This window comes from Scylla paramamosain, chromosome 23, assembly GCF_035594125.1.
Source record: "Scylla paramamosain isolate STU-SP2022 chromosome 23, ASM3559412v1, whole genome shotgun sequence".
NCBI classification, from domain to species: domain Eukaryota; kingdom Metazoa; phylum Arthropoda; class Malacostraca; order Decapoda; family Portunidae; genus Scylla; species Scylla paramamosain.
In genome coordinates this window covers 3,342,986-3,360,571 of record NC_087173.1, presented here as the reverse complement: position 1 = coordinate 3,360,571, position 17,586 = coordinate 3,342,986, and the positions used below count along the sequence as shown (strand labels likewise).

Below are 17,586 nucleotides of genomic sequence, written 5' to 3'. Positions count from 1 at the left end.
GCGACCTGGGGAAGTGTAGGATGTTTATAGAAGCCCCCAGAGAGTTGTTAAATGACGTAATCTTGATAGCTGGTGACGGAGAAAAGTGTTGGATTGCTAAGTATGATGTAATCGTTCACAGCGGCAGGCATCGCAAGGCAATGAGAAGGCGGGAGCAAAGTGGGCAGAGATTAGGGTCGTCGTGCCATCTAGAAATTACAAGCTGGAGGACTGTCAGATATCCTACACCTGGGCGGTCATATTTCTTACGCAAGCATTAATATGAATCCCGTTTTCTACACACACACACACACACACACACACAGGAAAAAAAAAAGTATATCCCGCATCAGAAGGTCCATCCGGTGAATCATCTACTTATACGGTCATTGTTATGATTTATGAAGTGATAGAACGCAGGAGAGTATTTAGATGTGTGGGGAATTTGGTTTCTCTTTCAAAGTACATGTATATGAAAATTAATGACACTAAAAACAAATTAACATACGCTTTTGTGTGGTGCGCTGAACATAGGCCTATATTCTGAAGGATTTCTGTGCGCAATTTCAAAAGGCTCTAATTAAGGTTACACGGGTTTTTAGTAGGATTTTTATGGTTCTAGTCGAGGTAAGACAGCAAAGCGTTTCTATTACCAGTAGGTGGAAGTACGTACCTGTTAGCTGGTGAAGACCGTCGGGAGTTGGAGAGGCATGGACACCGAGAACTGACAGAGACGTCCCCCCTACAGGGATGCGCCTACACAGTGAAGGAAATATGACATAATTAATCATTGTGTGTAGGAGTATATAGGAGATATGCTATACGTATACAAGAAATGTGAATACTATTGTGCAGAAGACATGCTGTTCCTCAGTAGGAATTACACCACTACTTCAAAATATTGTTTGTGGGATCTGTGCCGTGATTTAAATGCGTAGTATAGATGGTGCAAGAAATGTATTGCACTCTTGCCCCATCCTGCCCAGATTCAAATCCTGGAGGAAACTGGGGATTCTCAAGCCATCGCCGTGGCCAAAGCTTCCGGCAGACAATGATAATGGCACTACGATACTACAGACAAAGAATATAATACAAAGGGAAAAAAAATGCATATGGACGGTAGGGGAGTGGATGAAGGGGAGCCAGTGAAGGAGATTCGTGGAAATAAAACCAATACATATTCTAAAAAGCTTTGTTCTCACACCATTAGTTCCAAGGAGCACAGAGATGATTTGACGGGTTCTCACGAGTATTTCTCCCGTTGATACTGTAGAAATTTTATCAATATGTCACTAGAAGTATAAAAAATACTCTTAAAAATCCGTGTAACACCACCTACAGCCTTCTGAAAGTAGTGAAGATGTTTCAGACTATGGTCCTCATTATCACGATGCCTGTACTTCAGTATACGAAAAGGAACACAAACATTAAGGAAAAACTGAACAAGTAAATACGTACATTTTTCTTAGAATGAGATGTCATATTTTGAGGCCACCACCGAAAGATAAAGAAGAAAAAAGAATCACGTTGTACGAGTATTTTGTGACATCTCTTGAAAATTGTACGTACAAAGTTCAAAGGAAAGAGAAACGTCCACTAATGTACTAGATTATTTATTTGTAGCTAGACACGGAAGTGACAAGCCCCGGCAGAGTTTACCTCGTAGACAGAATCATCTCTCAAGGAAACACTCGATATATATATATATATATATATGTATATATTTTGCTTTTAAACAAAGACAGTATAAATATATAACACTGGATGTGATATTGCTTTTGTCTTCAGCTCTGTAATAACAATGTCTAAAGCTTGAATCTCCACACCTTCAACCCTATACACAAAGCCTACACAGAAGCAGCTTAGCACAGACTCATCACACGTCTTCTCATCCAGACAGTCTGCGGTCAGTTGAGGAATAAATTGTTCAGTGGAAGTTTGATTTAGTTCACGTTTTGCTTGGAGTTCTCCCAGACGGCATCAAGGCGGCAGGAGTGTGTCATGAGCACTTAGTGATAACCTTCAGTGTGAATACGTGGGTTTCAATGTTTCAGTTTGGGGATAAATATAACTGGGATTTAGTTTCGCCTCGAGCTCTTTTGGAAATGACATCAGGACGGCAGGAGTATGTTGTAATAATCTTTAGGTGAAACTATGATCTGCAAATTGAAATCAAACAATATATATAAATCAGTGAGAGGGGGAGAGGTAGAAAAACTTCAGCTGAAAGAGAATCACAGGATTGCTTTACATTTTAACCAAGTTTTCCTACATCTCATTGGTCTCCTCTCTGCCAAACGTATGAGCCCAATTCACAAAACATTACGGTACATTTTACAATTTATCCCATACAGTCATGGTCAGAAATCGAATAATCTTGCCCTCCCTTGCACTCTATTTAGTTTTTCTCTCAATGTTAGGTCCTCTGATCAGCTGGCAGTCTTCACACGCAAACCTGACAACTGACGGGGCTGATGACTGAGGAAAGACGGTCAACAGTGATATGGAGTGTGGCAGATTACACGACTTCTGAACCTGACTGCCAAGATCTGTATTTGACGTCAGTATAGAAGAAGAAGAAAAAAAAAATCTAAATGTTCACTAAAGCCACACAGTACAATGGGAATTTACCGGAAATTTCCCAAGTGAGACCGATTACACAACTTCTAAACTTAATTGTACCAAGAATCTTTTATATGACACCGGAAAAAAAAAAGAAAATCTGAAAATAGACATCTTATTCAGAAACGCCTCGCCCTTCACTACGACAATTTTCCAAGGCCACAGAGAAAATTACCCGGGTTTTCAAGAGCGTTTCCCCTGTTAATAATGTAGAAACCTTATCACGCTGTCACTACAACTATACAAACACCCTTAAAAACCCGTACAACTTCAACTAGAGCCTTTTGAAAGTAGTCGAAGTGCAGACAGAAGTGTTTTAGATTACGGCCTATAACTTGCAGGAAATTCCCAAGTGTGGCTGCTTGGTTTTGCAGTTTTGCAGTTTTGCAGTTTGGTGGTGCTGTGTTGACTGTCACGGGGTCGAGGCAAGTCTCTTTAAAGCAAATGATTCTTCCGCCTCCCTCTAATGGGTTTAATCCGTCCTAATGTGGCGCTCGTGTTAGCTAATGTGTGTCTGGAGAGTGTAGTCCTCTGTGTGTGTGTGTGTGTGTGTGTGTGAAGCCTGCCATGAGTCGTGATTAAACCCCGAAGCATTAGTCATTAGTCGTGAATGAACCTTGAAATATAGAATCGGCCCAACACACACACACACACACACACACACACTCATTAAAAACAACACCGCAACAACAATTCCGGTAACCTTTCAAGTATTATCTCTTTCTTTTCCTTCCATTAAACTCCTACGTGGCATAAATTTCCAAGTAAGACAAACACCCTCCATCCCTCACATACACACACACACACACACACACACACACACACAGCGAACTCCTCAATAAATAAACACGTATACGAACATACAGCGCTAAGACGCTATACACGGAGCTGACAGTGTTACGAGAGGATGATGTACTTAGCGATGGTGTGACTTACAGACCCACATTCAGAAACGCTCCTCTACCTCACCACGACAATTTTCAAAGGCCACAGAGATGATTAACCGGGTTTTCAAGACTGTTTCTGCTCTGAATAATGTAGAAATGTTATTAATCTGTTACTAAAACCGTGAAAACACCCTTAGAAACCCGCATACTATATAGAGGTTTTGAAATAGTGGAGGTGGGGTGTAGAAGTGGTTCAGAATCCGGGCCTTATCAAGGGGAGGAAACACGGAGGGGAATGACAGAATGGCAAAGCACACGGCGGTTATTTACAGTTAGCAGCCCCTCCTCCGCCCTCTTGCCCTACCCCAGCAGAGCCCCGGAGTGCATTTACTGCTGACGGGGACATGAAAACACACGAAAAATGGTTCTTTTGTCTCTTTTTTTTTCTTTAACCTTCAGAGAGAGTTTTCTAAAGGTGATTCTGATGATTTTTTCTGTATGTTTCTCTTTATATTTTCTTTACATAACTACTGCTGCTGCTACTACTACTACTACTACTACTACTACTACTACTACTACTACTACTACTATTACTATAACTACTGCTACGACTACTACTACTACTACTAACACTATTACTACGATTGTATAATGATGATGATAATAATAATAATAATAATAATAATAATAATAATAATAATAATAATAATAATAACAATACAAGTAATACTCCACGTGAGAATCTTCAACACTGTCTCGCCTTCCGTCACTTCAGTTCTGTCTCCTTCACGCACACACGAGGCGGACACCTTGCAGTACACCGGCTCTCAGATATCGAAACCCGGGCACGTCCTTCGCTCATTCACTAACAAGAGCGTTCCTGATAAAAAAAAAAAAAAAAGAATAAAAAAATTCCGCCAAATTTCCACTTTTGAAGGCGCACGTACAAATTTTTAACCTCAGAAAAATAGAAAGAAAAAAAGAGACCATGAAATTTTGAATAGTCTAAACTGTTTTCCGTGACCCGCTTGTACTGACACTTACTGATACCTGAGCCTGTATTCTGAGATGCTTCGAGGTCTCGTAAGGACTGCAAAGATGAAAAGTTAGGATCTCATTGGTGTTTTTCCTCACTGTGCAGAATCCCTGTTAAACTATCGCAGTAATCGTAAAAAGAGATTTGAAAAACCCAACAACTGCCACTAGAGTCTGTCAGAAGCACAAGAGATAAGACTACGAAGTTCTTTTGAGAATCCTTAGGTTTATGCACTGCGCCTCAGTTTCCTTTGGGACTTCTGACACCTCTCCAGCTCCCTTGTCACGTGTTCAGGCCCTCGAACGTGGCGTGGATAAATAAGATAGTTCTCAAATCTCACATAATCTCTTTACCTATTTTCTTGTAGGGAGCAGCACCTCAGTGAGTCTTTTTTATTTATTTATTTTTTTGTAGTCCTTGGCCAGTACCACTCATAAAAAAAAATATTCATGTGAAATTATACGTCCTGCGCATCTTTCTCCGTCTTCTCTCCGTTCTAAAATGAAGCAACATGACTCCGCCTCCCTTACTGAGAGCTCAAAAAGAAAAAGAAAAAAAAAATTGCGTGGATAAACAACACTGAAGAAGTGTGTCCTGCGCCTCTCTTCTTTCGTCATAAGAAGCAACACGTTTCCACCTCCCTTACTGAGAGCTCCAGACTTAACAGGAATGATAAACGTTCACGGAGAAGTTTCCTGCGTCTCTCTCTTTCCCGTTCGTCATAGAAAACGCAATCAAGTCAGTCTGATGGATGTAAAGAACTGGAGTGAGTGCGATGGGGCTTCCTGACGCCCCTCAACACGTGTGGCGCGCGAAGGGCAGCCTGATCTGTGGGTTCTGAAAGGGAGGCGGTGTTCAGTGATTGTCGGCGAATCGTTGTGTTGATAATATTGTCATAAACAAACCGCCTATGTCACTTTCCGGCGATTTATGAACTGTTCCTCCTAGTTCCATCCTGCTTCAAGTGGTTTCGGTACAGTTCTCTTTGTTCTGTCCTGGCTGAGTGGTTGAAAATTTATCTTATCTTTACTTTTTATAGGGAAGCGAGAAAAAATACGTTTTTTTCATCTCGCTTTCTGAAGAGTAGGAAAATGACGACTCGGGCAGTTTGTTTACGAAGGGTGACGATGCGTGACGTGCGTGATGAAGAGTAAAGTGTTATCAAGTGGAGGCCTCAATTGCTGAGTGTCACCGCTGAGGTCACCGCCTCCTCACGCCCCGAGAACGAGCAGAGAACACCGAGAATTATTACTATTATTGTCCTGAGCCTCTGTATAGTGGCGGGAAACGACGTAACAAGTGAACGACAATTACCTTATCTGTTACTACACAGGACTGCAGCCTCTTCCTCTCCCCTCGACACCACAACATGACATCTTGACATCTCTAGAACGAATAGTATAAAACGTTCATGAACACGGTGAAGTTAATGCAACGTACACGATAAGGAAGGATGACAAGCGGATATTTTGAGCTCAGCGGCCGTGTCTGTCCCTGTAACATGTAAAAAAAAAAGTGAGCATCGCAAGGCGCCGCTGATCAGATGTGCGAGAGAGAGAGAGAGAGAGAGAGAGAGAGAGAGAGAGAGAGAGAGAGAGAGAGAGAGAGAGAGAGAGAGAGAGAGAGAGAGAGAGATTGTTTTGTAAGCCTCGTGCCAAGCTGGAGCACAACACAGGATCAGACTCCTCTTTATCTGTCGCTGATTGGCCAGTATTCAGAAACGCTTTGCTCTCTCACCACGACTGTTTTCAAAGGCCACAGAGATGATTGGCCGGGTTCTCAAGAGTGTTTCTCCTGTTAATAATGTAGAAATCTTGTTAACCTGTCACTAGAACCGTAAAAACACCCTTAAAAACTCGTGTCACTTCAACTAGAGTCTTTTGAAATAGTGGAGGTGTGGCGCAGAAGTGTTTCAGAATAAGGTTCATTCTTTGAGCGCCACAGCGACACCAGCGCCGCCAGACGGAAGCGGTGGTGTGACGGAACACGTGTTCATCTTTTGACAAAATGAATTGATACGAGATCTGATCTGCGATCGTTCTTTTAGTAGAAATCATTGATTGCTTTGTCTTTTATTGAGCAACTTAATCAGAAGACCTCCGGTTGCGTACACTTCTCAGGGTTTAGTTACGTACAAGTAATACAAGTGACGTGACACTCGAAAGTCCGTCAGTACAAGATCATGCGCACCCCAACCCCCAGCCCTAGCCCGCCACTACTAGCACAAGCTGCCGCGCCACACTCAAGGAGACCTTCACGCCGCGGCTCCGCCACACACAACAGCCACGCGAGACAAAGGGTCGCGACGGCCTCAATAATCCCTGGAGTGACCCACCACGCCATACTGACTCGGGCTGCGCCTGCAACATAAACCTGACCCACGCCATTCCCCAGCCCGGGACTCGGCTGCTCCCAGCGAGGGCACACTCACGCTCACCACAAAAACACTGGACATTGATTACACAGCAGCGGCTAAAAGATGTCCTTGGGTGTATTCCATTTCAGTCCGGCGCCAGGGGGACGCAGTGGCAGGCGCGGAGGCAGGCAAGGAGGGCGCGGCGGCAGGGGCGTGGCCAGGGCCGGGGGCTGAGGCGGCATCAGGAGAGTGAGATGGGGTTGTAGCGCATGATGCGAGCCAGGAGGAGCCACAGCAGCGCCGCCGCCAGGCAGGTCACCACCCCGCCCCAGCCCAAGTCCAGCGACCACCCCGTCTCGAACACCCGCGCTGAGCTGTACTCCGGCGTGACCTGCGGCGGGAGAGGCAGGAAGGGCGGGAAGAGCAGGGAGAACAGAAGGGAGCGGGAAGGAGTGGGAGGGACGCCAGGCGGGAAGTCAGCAGGGGGAGGGTGCGGGAGAAGCAGAGAACAAGAGAGTTTTAATAAGATGAAATGAAAAGGCCACAACAACAATGGTGCCAGTCTCCAGTTGAAACACTACTGGTAATAAAAAAAAAAAGGTAATATCAGTAATATCAACGCAATTAATTACATGCTGCATTAATTAATATATTGCGGAGTAAGGCACTGATGGACTGACAGCGAAGAAAAACTCTAACTGTAATTATGATGAAAAAGCAGACCAGTAAATTAATGTCAATACTACACACACACACACACACACACACACACACACACACACACACACACACACACACACGCACACAGCTAGTCAGTAATCAAGGCCAAACGAATACTAATCTCAGACTCCCAGAAGCCAGAACGCCGCAATGCACTCAGGTGAAGCTAATTAATACGGGAGCGACAGGTGAGCCATGTTCCCCAAGCGACAGGTAAAGAAAACGCTTCTCTGTTTTTTCCCCCTCCCTGATTTCTTTCCTTGCTTTTTTTTCTCCCTGACTCATCTCCACTGCAGTCTCGCCGCTGGGAAAGTCAATAAAGAACAAGAGTCATAAGAACAACACTCGCGCCACGGCTACCGCATTTCTCTACCACACCACCACCGCCACTGCCACAATTACGTCCCGCAGTACACACACACCTGCATTACCACCACACACGCAAGCCACCCACCACCACCATCACTACTACCACCACCACCACTACCTCTGTTATTTATACCATTGTTTTTTTGCACGACAGTCACACGCACCACCACCACCACTACTACTCCCACTACTACTACTACTACTGCTACTACTACTACTACTATAGCTCACTTGTGAATCCAGCACGCCGCAGTCCTTCTTCGTCCTCCTCTTGAAGTGCATAATGGTGAGGCAGAAAAGACCGAAGGTGGCTACCGAAGGAGAGAGAAAGAGAGAGAAAATTAAGACACGTAAGGAGATAAAAAGGAGGGAAATAAAGGATAAAATGATGAGAGAGAGAGAGAGAGAGAGAGAGAGAGAGAGAGAGAGAGAGAGAGAGAGAGAGAGAGAGAGAGAGAGAGAGAGAGAACGGATACTACATGTACATTTAGTATCCGGATGTGTGTGTGTGTGTGTGTGTGTGTGTGTGTGTGTGTGTGTGTGTGTGTGTGTGTGTGTGTGTGTGTGTGTGTGTGTGTGTGTGTGTGTGTGTACGCTCCGGTTTTGTTTTATGCGGTTTAATTTGTACTTGACTATTTCCTATTTTATATATTACGTTTGTTATGTAATTCTATATCAATACTTAACACAATGGTCAATAAATCAGTCAATCTTTATCTGTACTTGTGTGTATGGGTGCACGTATGTATGTATGATTGACTATAGTGATATTTTTTGTCAATGGACACGTATATACATCATGTTATATTAATTGACCATGTTTGTGTTGCTTAAAATCATTTGGACTTGATGACATGTAAACACTGTGATACATTTGTCAAATAAACACTATTACTCAATTTTTGATGGTTATATTGACATCTCTTTTAATGACTGGCACCTCAGTGGGATTTTTTTTTCAATTCTTTTCGTTTCCCTTGGCCAGTGACCCGCTTAAATAATAATAATAATAATAATAATAATAATAATAATAGCAACAAGACAAACTACCGACTAACTATGCGAGGACTTACAGGCGAGAATGTACATGACACCGGTGATGAGGACTGCCGAAATCTGCCTCTGTATGATGCCAAAGATGCCCACCACTGCGGAGGCGCCCAGCAGGATGCAGCACACCAGGGCACACGAGATGCTTAGGTTCTGCATTCCTGGTGGGGGGGGGGGGCGAGGGGGGTTGTAGTAGTAGTAGTAGTAGTAGTAGTAGTGGTGGTGGTGGTGGTAATTCTGGTAGTTGTAGTAGTAATTGCTGTATTTGTTGTTGTTGTGGTGGTGGTTGATGGTGGTCGTTGTTGTTGTTGTTGTTGTTGTATTAGTAAAATGTAATGGTATTGCTGGTGGTGGTGGTGGTGGTGGTAATGGTGTTGTAGTATTGTAATAGTAGTTGTAGTGGTAGTGGTGTATTGTTGAGGTAGTAGTAGTAGTAGTAGTAGTAGTAGTAGTAGTAGTAGTAGTAGTAATAGCAGCAGTAGTAGTAGTAGTGGTGGTGGTGGTGGTAATGGTGTTGTAGTATTGTAGTAATATTTGTAGTGGTAGTGGTGGTGGTGTATTGTTGTAGTAGTAGTCGTGAAGAATATTGCGTTAAGAATTTGCTTCATAAAAAGAAGTGGCATATAAATAATTTTAGTGCAAGAAAAATGTGATTTTTTCGTACATATCTTAGCAATTATGCAAAATTCTTTCATAAAAACAGCAAACAAACTGTGAAACAAGCAAGATAACTCCATTGATATTAACATGTATCATAAATTATTGGAAATCTTTGAAAAAACTGCAGAAGTTCCAAAAAAGATCCTTGATTGTTGTAATACGAGAATTAAATGAAATTACATGAACAAATATATGAGTTGAATACACAAGTTGATACACAATGACTGAATAATAACGAAGAAGGGAGATGATTAATATAAAGAAGGGTAAAAAACAAAAAAATAACGTAAGAAGGTTGTCTACTTAACTTGCACATACCTCACTCACAGGGTGTTGTAACAGTAATTTAGTTCCAAAGCCTTACTTGATTAACAATACTTGCCAGATTAGTGTGCAGTGCCTTAAAATTACTTAGCATGTATACTTTAGACATGCAAATAGAGGCGGCTTAGTATCTTAAATTTAATAGTAGCGAGAAGAGAGAGAGAAAGAGAAAAAAAAAGACATATTAGAATAATGAGCTGGAGAAGTAGAAAGGAAAGTCAGGTCGAAGTAAAAGTACTAAACATTCTCTTAGCATTTTGACAACAGGTTTTCTTCAGCGAGAGAGAGAGTGAAGAAAACGGGAAGTCAAAACACAGAAAACGTTACTCTTACATCACCCTGAGTTTCCTTGCTACCTTCCTTGCTTATAACACTTTTGGAACACTCGTAAGGACACAAAGCAACATGGCAGCGGGTGAAAAAATAACAAGTTTTCGTCCGTGGCAGTACGTGCGGGCCGGAGTGATGGTACGGACAGTCACGAAAAATGACGTACGTACAGTGCTATACCAGGAAGCACGTTGAGTAGACAGGTGAGTGATGGACAGGTACAGGTAATCAGACAGGTAAATATGTTGATTACCAGAAGGGGAGGCTATGCTAGGCAGGTAACTTAACTTAATAGGTTGTAAGGTAAATTAGTACCAGGTATTACCACATAGGTGAGGGGTTACCAGGCACACACAGGTACTAGAAACAGGTAACCAGGCAGGTGGACAGGGTCTTGGCTCAGCAGGAAGGCTATGAGGACTGGCGGGGTGAGGTCGAAATGAAAGATGTAGTAGTAGTAGTAGTAGTAGTAGAAACACGGAAAAAAAAGAGGAAAGAAGAAAGAAATAGAGGAGAAAGAAGATGGAGGAGGAAGGGAGAGGCATAAAAAAAAAGGAGGAAGGACGAATAGCAAGAAAGAAAAACTAAAAAGAAAAAAATGAAATGAAGGGATGGAGCAAACAGGTTAGGATAAGAGTAATGGAGAGAAAAAATGATAAAAAGCCCCCCCCCAAAAAAAAAAAAAAAAAAAAAAATGAAGAAGAGACTGTACAAACAACAAAAACACCGAACAACTCAAGACAAACAGCCAACAACTAACCAACCAATGATACCGACAAACAAACAAACAAACAGATAAACAGTAAAAGAGAGAGAGAGAGAGAGAGAGAGAGAGAGAGAGAGAGAGAGAGAGAGAGAGAGAGAGAGAGAGAGAGAGAGAGAGAGAGAGAGAGAGAGAAAGCAATACAAAACACGAAGAAAAGTTAGTGAAATAAAGAAAAATAGAGACAGGGAAATTGATAAAAAAAACAATAAATCTGGAGAAAGAGAGAGAGAGAAAAAAACAGGGAGAAAAGTACACAGATAAAAATAAAATAAGAAAACACCATAAATACCAACTAAAGAAGAAAAAAAAAATAAGAACAAAAATAAAACTAAGTCATATAGTCAAAAAAAAAGAGGAAACTAAAAAAAAAGAAAAAATGGAAGCCGGAAAACTACAAATATATCGAAAAAAACACCATTTAACACCAAGAAAAAACAAAACAAAATACGAAAGACCCCCCCCCAAAAAAAAAGAAAACTCAACATAAGAACCAACACGAACTGAAAAGCGGGAAAAAAAGCTTAGCACTTCACTTACTCTGAACCCAACCATCCTTCCTTGTGCTGTTTGTAGAGCAAGAAGAAGTGATAGAGACAGACCGTGACTTACTCTGCACCCAGTCATTCTTATCGCTGCTCCCCATTGAGTGAGGGGACAAGTAGTTGATGCAGCCGCTCAAACGAAACTTGCCTCGAAGCTTCTCTTGCTCGAGCTCTGAGGGAGAGAAAGACAGAGATGAGGTAGATGAGTGAAGGGAGAGAAAAGGAAGTGAATGGAGGAGACAAAGGAGGAAAATGAATAAACTAATTAGAGTGTAAAAGAAGAATATGTCGTTGATAAAAGCAAAAAGAGAAAAAGGTGCTGTGACGAAGTGAAATTAAAAAAAAAAAAACAAGATGAAGTTAAGTGAAAAGAAAACAAGACGGGAATAAGAAAGATGCAGTTGATGGAAGTAAAAAAGAAAAAAAAGTTGCTGTGAAGGAGTGCACTAAGAAAGAAAATAAAAAAAAAACAAGATAAAGTTAATGAGAATGAAAAAAATGAAAAATTCAGTGATTGAGTGAAAAAAGTGAATGAAATAAGTGGAAAATGAAACGATGGAGTGAATGAGAGAGAGAGAGAGAGAGAGAGAGAGAGAGAGAGAGAGAGAGAGAGAGAGAGAGAGAGAGAGAGAGAATGGAAGGGAGGTGGAGGAAAGAAGGGAAAGGAGGGGGGAAAGAAGGTGGACGGAGGGAGAGGAAAAGAACGGATGAAGAAGAGAGGAAGAAGGTTGCTAGAGTTGTCTGGAGGTAAATACGAAAGGTCAGGTGCATTAGAGGAAGAGGAGGAAGGGGAGGAGGAAGAGGAGGAGGAGGAGGAGGAAGAGGAGGAGGAAAGGAAAAGCAAAAAAAGGAGAGTAAGAGTGGGAGGAGGAGGAAACTAAGGCTGAAGAAAAGAAAAAAAAGAACGAAAGAGGAAAAGAAGAGGAAGAGGAGGAGGAGGATATAACTTCTGTCTTTTTATTTATTTATTCTACGATAAAGGAATAATTATGACAAGGCGAGAAGGAACCAAATAAATAAATAAATAAATAAATAAATGCATAAATAAGTTAACAAATAAGTAAATAAATAACTAAAGAAATGCGTAAGTGAATGTAATTAGTCATATTTTCTTGTACTCGTATTTTCTAATCGTTTATTTAATTTTGTACAGCTTATTTTTTTTTCTTCAACGCTTTTTAATTCCTAGAAATTGCGACACTTAAAGGTGAATAAAGATATTAACAGACACATAAATAGATAAATAAATGAATAGGGAGATACATAGGTAGACATACAGACAAAGCAATGAATAATTAAATAAAGAGAGAAAGGCAAAATAAGGGAATAAACTTTTCCCCAGGGAACAAAAATTACAAAAAAAAAAGAAAAAATGATGGAATATTAACTTTCCCAGGCAACGCTTAGAAAAAAAAAAATTAAAACTAAAAAAAAAATAAATAAAAACAAACCAGAACAACAAAATAACACCAAGTAAATAATCAAATGAACGAATAAATACACAAAGAGCATTTCAGCAGATAGGGTCATAGAAAACGGTTCCCTTTTGTGTCAGTGACTAAACCATTTGTGTACAAGGACGCGGGGAAGATTAAGATGAGGGATAAGGATGAAGGAAGGAAGGCCGCGGATGATTAGTGGGGAGCACGGCAGGGAGGGGTGAGGGTGATAGAGGAGAAGGGAGAGGGAGAGAGAGAGAGAGGGAGAGGGAGAGGGAGAGAGAGGGAGGAAAATTAGACTATTGATCGAGGTAATAATAAAGAACGTGACCCTGACGCAGTTTTCTTCATTTTTTTTTTTTTGAGGATAAATAAAAGAAAGGAAGGAGGGAAAGAATGAATGAAGGAAGGAAGGAGAATAGGAAGGAAGTAAGAAGTAATACAAACAAGTAGAAGAAAAAAAAAAAGTTAAAATAGAAGAAGAAGAAAAAAAAAAGGAAGACGAAGACGAAGAATGTGAAGAAACAGATGATGAAAAAAAATCATCATCATCATCATCATAAACAAAAACAACAACAATAATAAATAATCATAATAATAACAACAACAATAATAATAATAACACTAACAACACCAGCAACAATAAAAAGCTGCCATTAAACCAGATTAATGAGTAAACACACACGAAACTCTACCCCCCCAACCACACACACACACACACACACACACACACACACACACACACACACTCAAAACATTCTGACAGGTTGTTATTGATCCTTCATGATGAACTGTAGTCGTTTATAAAAGATCCACGGGACCAGACTAAGAAAATTACCCTCTGGCGCCAGTCTTCCTCCTCCTCCTCTTCCTCTTCCTTCTTTTTCTTCTCCTTCCTGGCAACCATCCAAGGGTGTGACACTGCCCAGTTTCCAGAAGTGACGTGACGATAATGTGTGTGTGTGTGTGTGTGTGTGTGTGTGTGTGTGTGTGTGTGTGTGTGTGTGTGTGTGTGTGTGTGTGTCCCCAGTTCCTTGTCTTCCCCCCTCTCCCCTCCCCCGTTTTCCCCCCAGCAGGTGAAACGAGAGAGGCGTGTCAGGGCCAGGTGAGAGAAGCAGGTCAAATTTCCCTTATCCTCGTCCTTCCTGCTTCTGCTGCTGCTTTCCCCTTCCCTCCCCTTCCATGAGTCTTCCCTTCTGTTTCCCCTTCTCTCCTCTTCCCTTATTATTATTATTATTATTATTATTATTATTATTATTATTATTATTATTATTATTATTATTGTTATTATTTATTTATTTTTTGTGGGGATTTTATTTCCGAGTTCATATGGTAAATTCTTCTTCTTCTTCTTCCTCTTTGTCCTCCTCCTCCTCCTCCTCTCCTTAGCGTATCACATTTCTTTCTCTCATTCTTTTCCTTGTTTTCGTCTTTTCCTTCTCTTCCTCTTTTTCGTCTTTCTTCTCCTTCTTCCTTAACTTTTACTTTCTTTTATTTCATAAGTTTTAAAAGACCTGGAGATCTGGGATAAAAATCTTAACGCATCTTGAGTGTAAGATAGTTTTTTGCTGTTCTGTTTATTTTTTTTTTCTCTGTATCTCTTGCAAAGAAAAAAATGACAGGAATTTGAAGAAAGTACGAAAAAAGTAAAAAAAAAAAAACTGATGTTAAGCCATATGAACACGACAGAGAGAGAGAGAGAGAGAGAGAGAGAGAGAGAGAGAGAGAGAGAGAGAGAGAGAGAGAGAGAGAGAGAGAGAGAGAGCAGGAACACTAGTAGTAGTAGTAGTAGTAGTAGTAGTAGTAGTAGTAGTAGTAGTAGTAGTTGTTGTTGTTGTAGTAGTAATAATAGTAATAGTAGTAGCAGTAGTAGTAGTAGTAGCAGCAAAAGCAATAACAATAACAATAGTAATAGCAATAGCAATAGCAGCAGCAGTAATAATAGCAGTAGCAATAGCAGCAGCAGCAGCAGCAGCAGCCTAGAGCGAAACACTCGCGTGAGAATAACACATTTGTAATCTATAAGGTGATATAATCTTAGGCAGCGAGGGCCAATCAATGCACCTGAGGCCACGGTCACAGGTGATGCGGTACCGCCACACCTCAGGTAACGCTGGCACGTATTCCCAAACACCCCGGCGTCTTACCTGTAACCGTTTAACTGACTACATTTTTTCTCGTTATTTCCTTGCTTCGTACTCCCCATTCCTTTTCTTGTATCCCTATTTATGTACTTTCTTCAATAAACTGTTAAATTGCTTCTCGTGAACGTTATCAGGTTCTAACAGGCTGCGATGAACCGTATTAGTATTTTAACAGGCTCTAGTGAACGTTATTAGTGTTTCAATAGGCTCAAGTGAACGTTGCTGGCATTTTAACAGGCTCTAGCGAACGTTATCAGGGTTCTAACACACTTTAGTGAACTTTACTAGGATTTTTACAGGCCCTAGTGAACGCTATCCGGATTTTAACGGGCTCTTGTGATCGTTTTCGGCATTTAAACAGGCTCCAATGAACGTAATTATAGAATTTCAACAGCCATCATAATTTTTAAGGATGTTATGATTCCAGAAGTATCTTAACCCCTTCACTGCTATTCAAGACACTTTTCTTTAATAACAAACTACTCTGAAACATTTCCTTCAGTACTTCGGTCATCTCGAAACATTACACTGGCTGCAAATATGAAAACATAGTCTTCTGATCTCATTTCTTTCTGCAAATTTGGAAAACATCGTCTTTTAACCCCATTTCTTTCTTGTAAGTGCTCGTAAATGTTTTGTACGGCGCTTTTAGTGTTGTGAAATGCTGCACGAGGCAGGGAGAAGGTTGACAAAGATTCTGTACCATCAGTAGGAGAAAAAATAACCTTGTTGGGGAAAAAAATAACCTTTAATAACTCGACTAATCACCTGTGCCCTTTGAAAACAGTCCCCGTGAAAGCCCGAAGCATTTAAATCCATCCTCTGGTAGATAAGAAAAAAATATTGATAAAAGAAAAAAGAAAAAAAAAAACCAGCAAAAAAGAATCGTGGCACTTTTAAAATGTAACCTTGGATGCATAAAAATCCTACGAAATTCAATACAAGACCCTGCAATCAATGTACCCGCAAAAATTCGCAAAATTTTAGATAACCTTTCAAAACTCTTAATATTTCAGAAGAGGCGTAACGAAATCAAGACCAGAGAGAGAGAGAGAGAGAGAGAGAGAGAGAGAGAGAGAGAGAGAGAGAGAGAGAGAGAGAGACCTTGCATAATTCTCCTGTCAAATTATTAGTTACACCATCAAAAGGCGCCATCAGATCCCCTCCTTGGTGTCCTCCTCTCCCCTCTCCCTCTCTCCCTTCTCCCTCCCTTCCCCTTCCTCGTCCTCTGCTGTGTGGTCGGGGATTAACGCCACGAAACCCTGTAATCCTGTGCGCGTGTCGCCCGTGGGCAGGGGAAGGGGAGGGGGAGAAGAAGAGGGGAAGGGAAATGGAGTAGCAGTGAAGGAGGAAAAGAGGGAAGGAGGAGAGGAGGGAGGAGATATAGCGAAGTATGAAGAGAAAAGGGAAGAGGTGAAAAGAAGAAAAGGGAAAATGGAGGAAGATAGGATGAAGAATGAGTAGGACAGAGAAGAAAGGAGAAAAAGAGGAGGAAAGTAGAAGAACGAAAGGGAAAAACAGAGGGAGACAGTAGAGGGAGAAGAAAGGTTTAATAATGAAAATGAGAAGAGGAAGAAGAAGAAATAGAGGAGGAAAAAAGGAAAGGTAATAGAGTTGAGGAGGAAGAAATGAGAAGTAGTAGTAGTAGTAGTAGTAGTAGTAGTAGTAGTAGTAGTAGCAGCAGCAACAGTAATAAATATACACAGTTCATCGACAAGGAAAAGAAACGTGTCTGTAAGAAATATCCAGAACACAAAAGAAAAAGAGGAGGAAGAAAAACTGACATGGACTGGAAAGAGTAATAACAAAGGACTGGAGTGAGAGAAAAAGCGAACAAAAGAAAGAGGGGGAGAAGAAAAAAAAAAGAAAGCAAAAAGGAAAAAAAAAGACGTAATAAATTGGAGAAAGAAATAACAGAAACGAGAGTACGAGACAAATGATGATGATGATAAGGAGAAGAAGGACGTAAAGAAGGAAGACGAGGATGAAGACATGGAGAAGGAAAACAGTGGAAGGAAGAAGTAGAGGCGAACACAGACGAATGATAAATTACGAAAATAATGTAAAAGAAAGATGAAACACTGAGATACAAGGAAAGATAAGGAAAAAATAGAGAGAAAGATGAAATTTATGGCCACTGAAGAGAGAGAGAAGAGGTCATGAATAAATGAAGAGGAGGAGAGCATACACAGCACTAGGAAAGGTAAATTATTCAAGCGAGAGCTGTGAGCAGAAAGACAATTAGCATTTAATGAGCGAAATAGAGGAGAGAGAGAGAGAGAGAGAGAGAGAGAGAGAGAGAGAGAGAGAGAGAGAGAGAGAGAGAGAGAGAGAGAGAGAGAGAGAGAGAGAGAGAGAGAAA

The 17,586-nt window shown here is 41.1% G+C and overlaps 1 protein-coding gene across 7 annotated transcripts in view; it reads right to left on the bottom strand.

Moving 5' to 3' along the window:
* Positions 1-1,588: 1,588 nt before the first annotated feature.
* Positions 1,589-17,586, bottom strand: part of LOC135112022 (uncharacterized) — a 243,415-nt gene continuing 227,417 nt past the window's right edge. For 5 of the 7 annotated variants that reach the window (XM_064025860.1, XM_064025859.1, XM_064025861.1 and 2 more), the window contains 4 exons: positions 11,637-11,813; positions 9,043-9,180; positions 8,201-8,280; positions 3,909-7,271 (listed from right to left, as the gene is read on the bottom strand). In XM_064025860.1, the coding sequence (XP_063881930.1) occupies positions 7,122-7,271; positions 8,201-8,280; positions 9,043-9,180; positions 11,637-11,813 (545 nt within the window). In that variant the 3' untranslated portion in view covers positions 3,909-7,121. Of the gene's footprint in view, positions 2,139-3,908; positions 7,272-8,200; positions 8,281-9,042; positions 9,181-11,636; positions 11,814-17,586 lie in introns of those variants that run through there. The other 2 variants (XM_064025865.1, XM_064025864.1) reach the window with 2 other exon arrangements.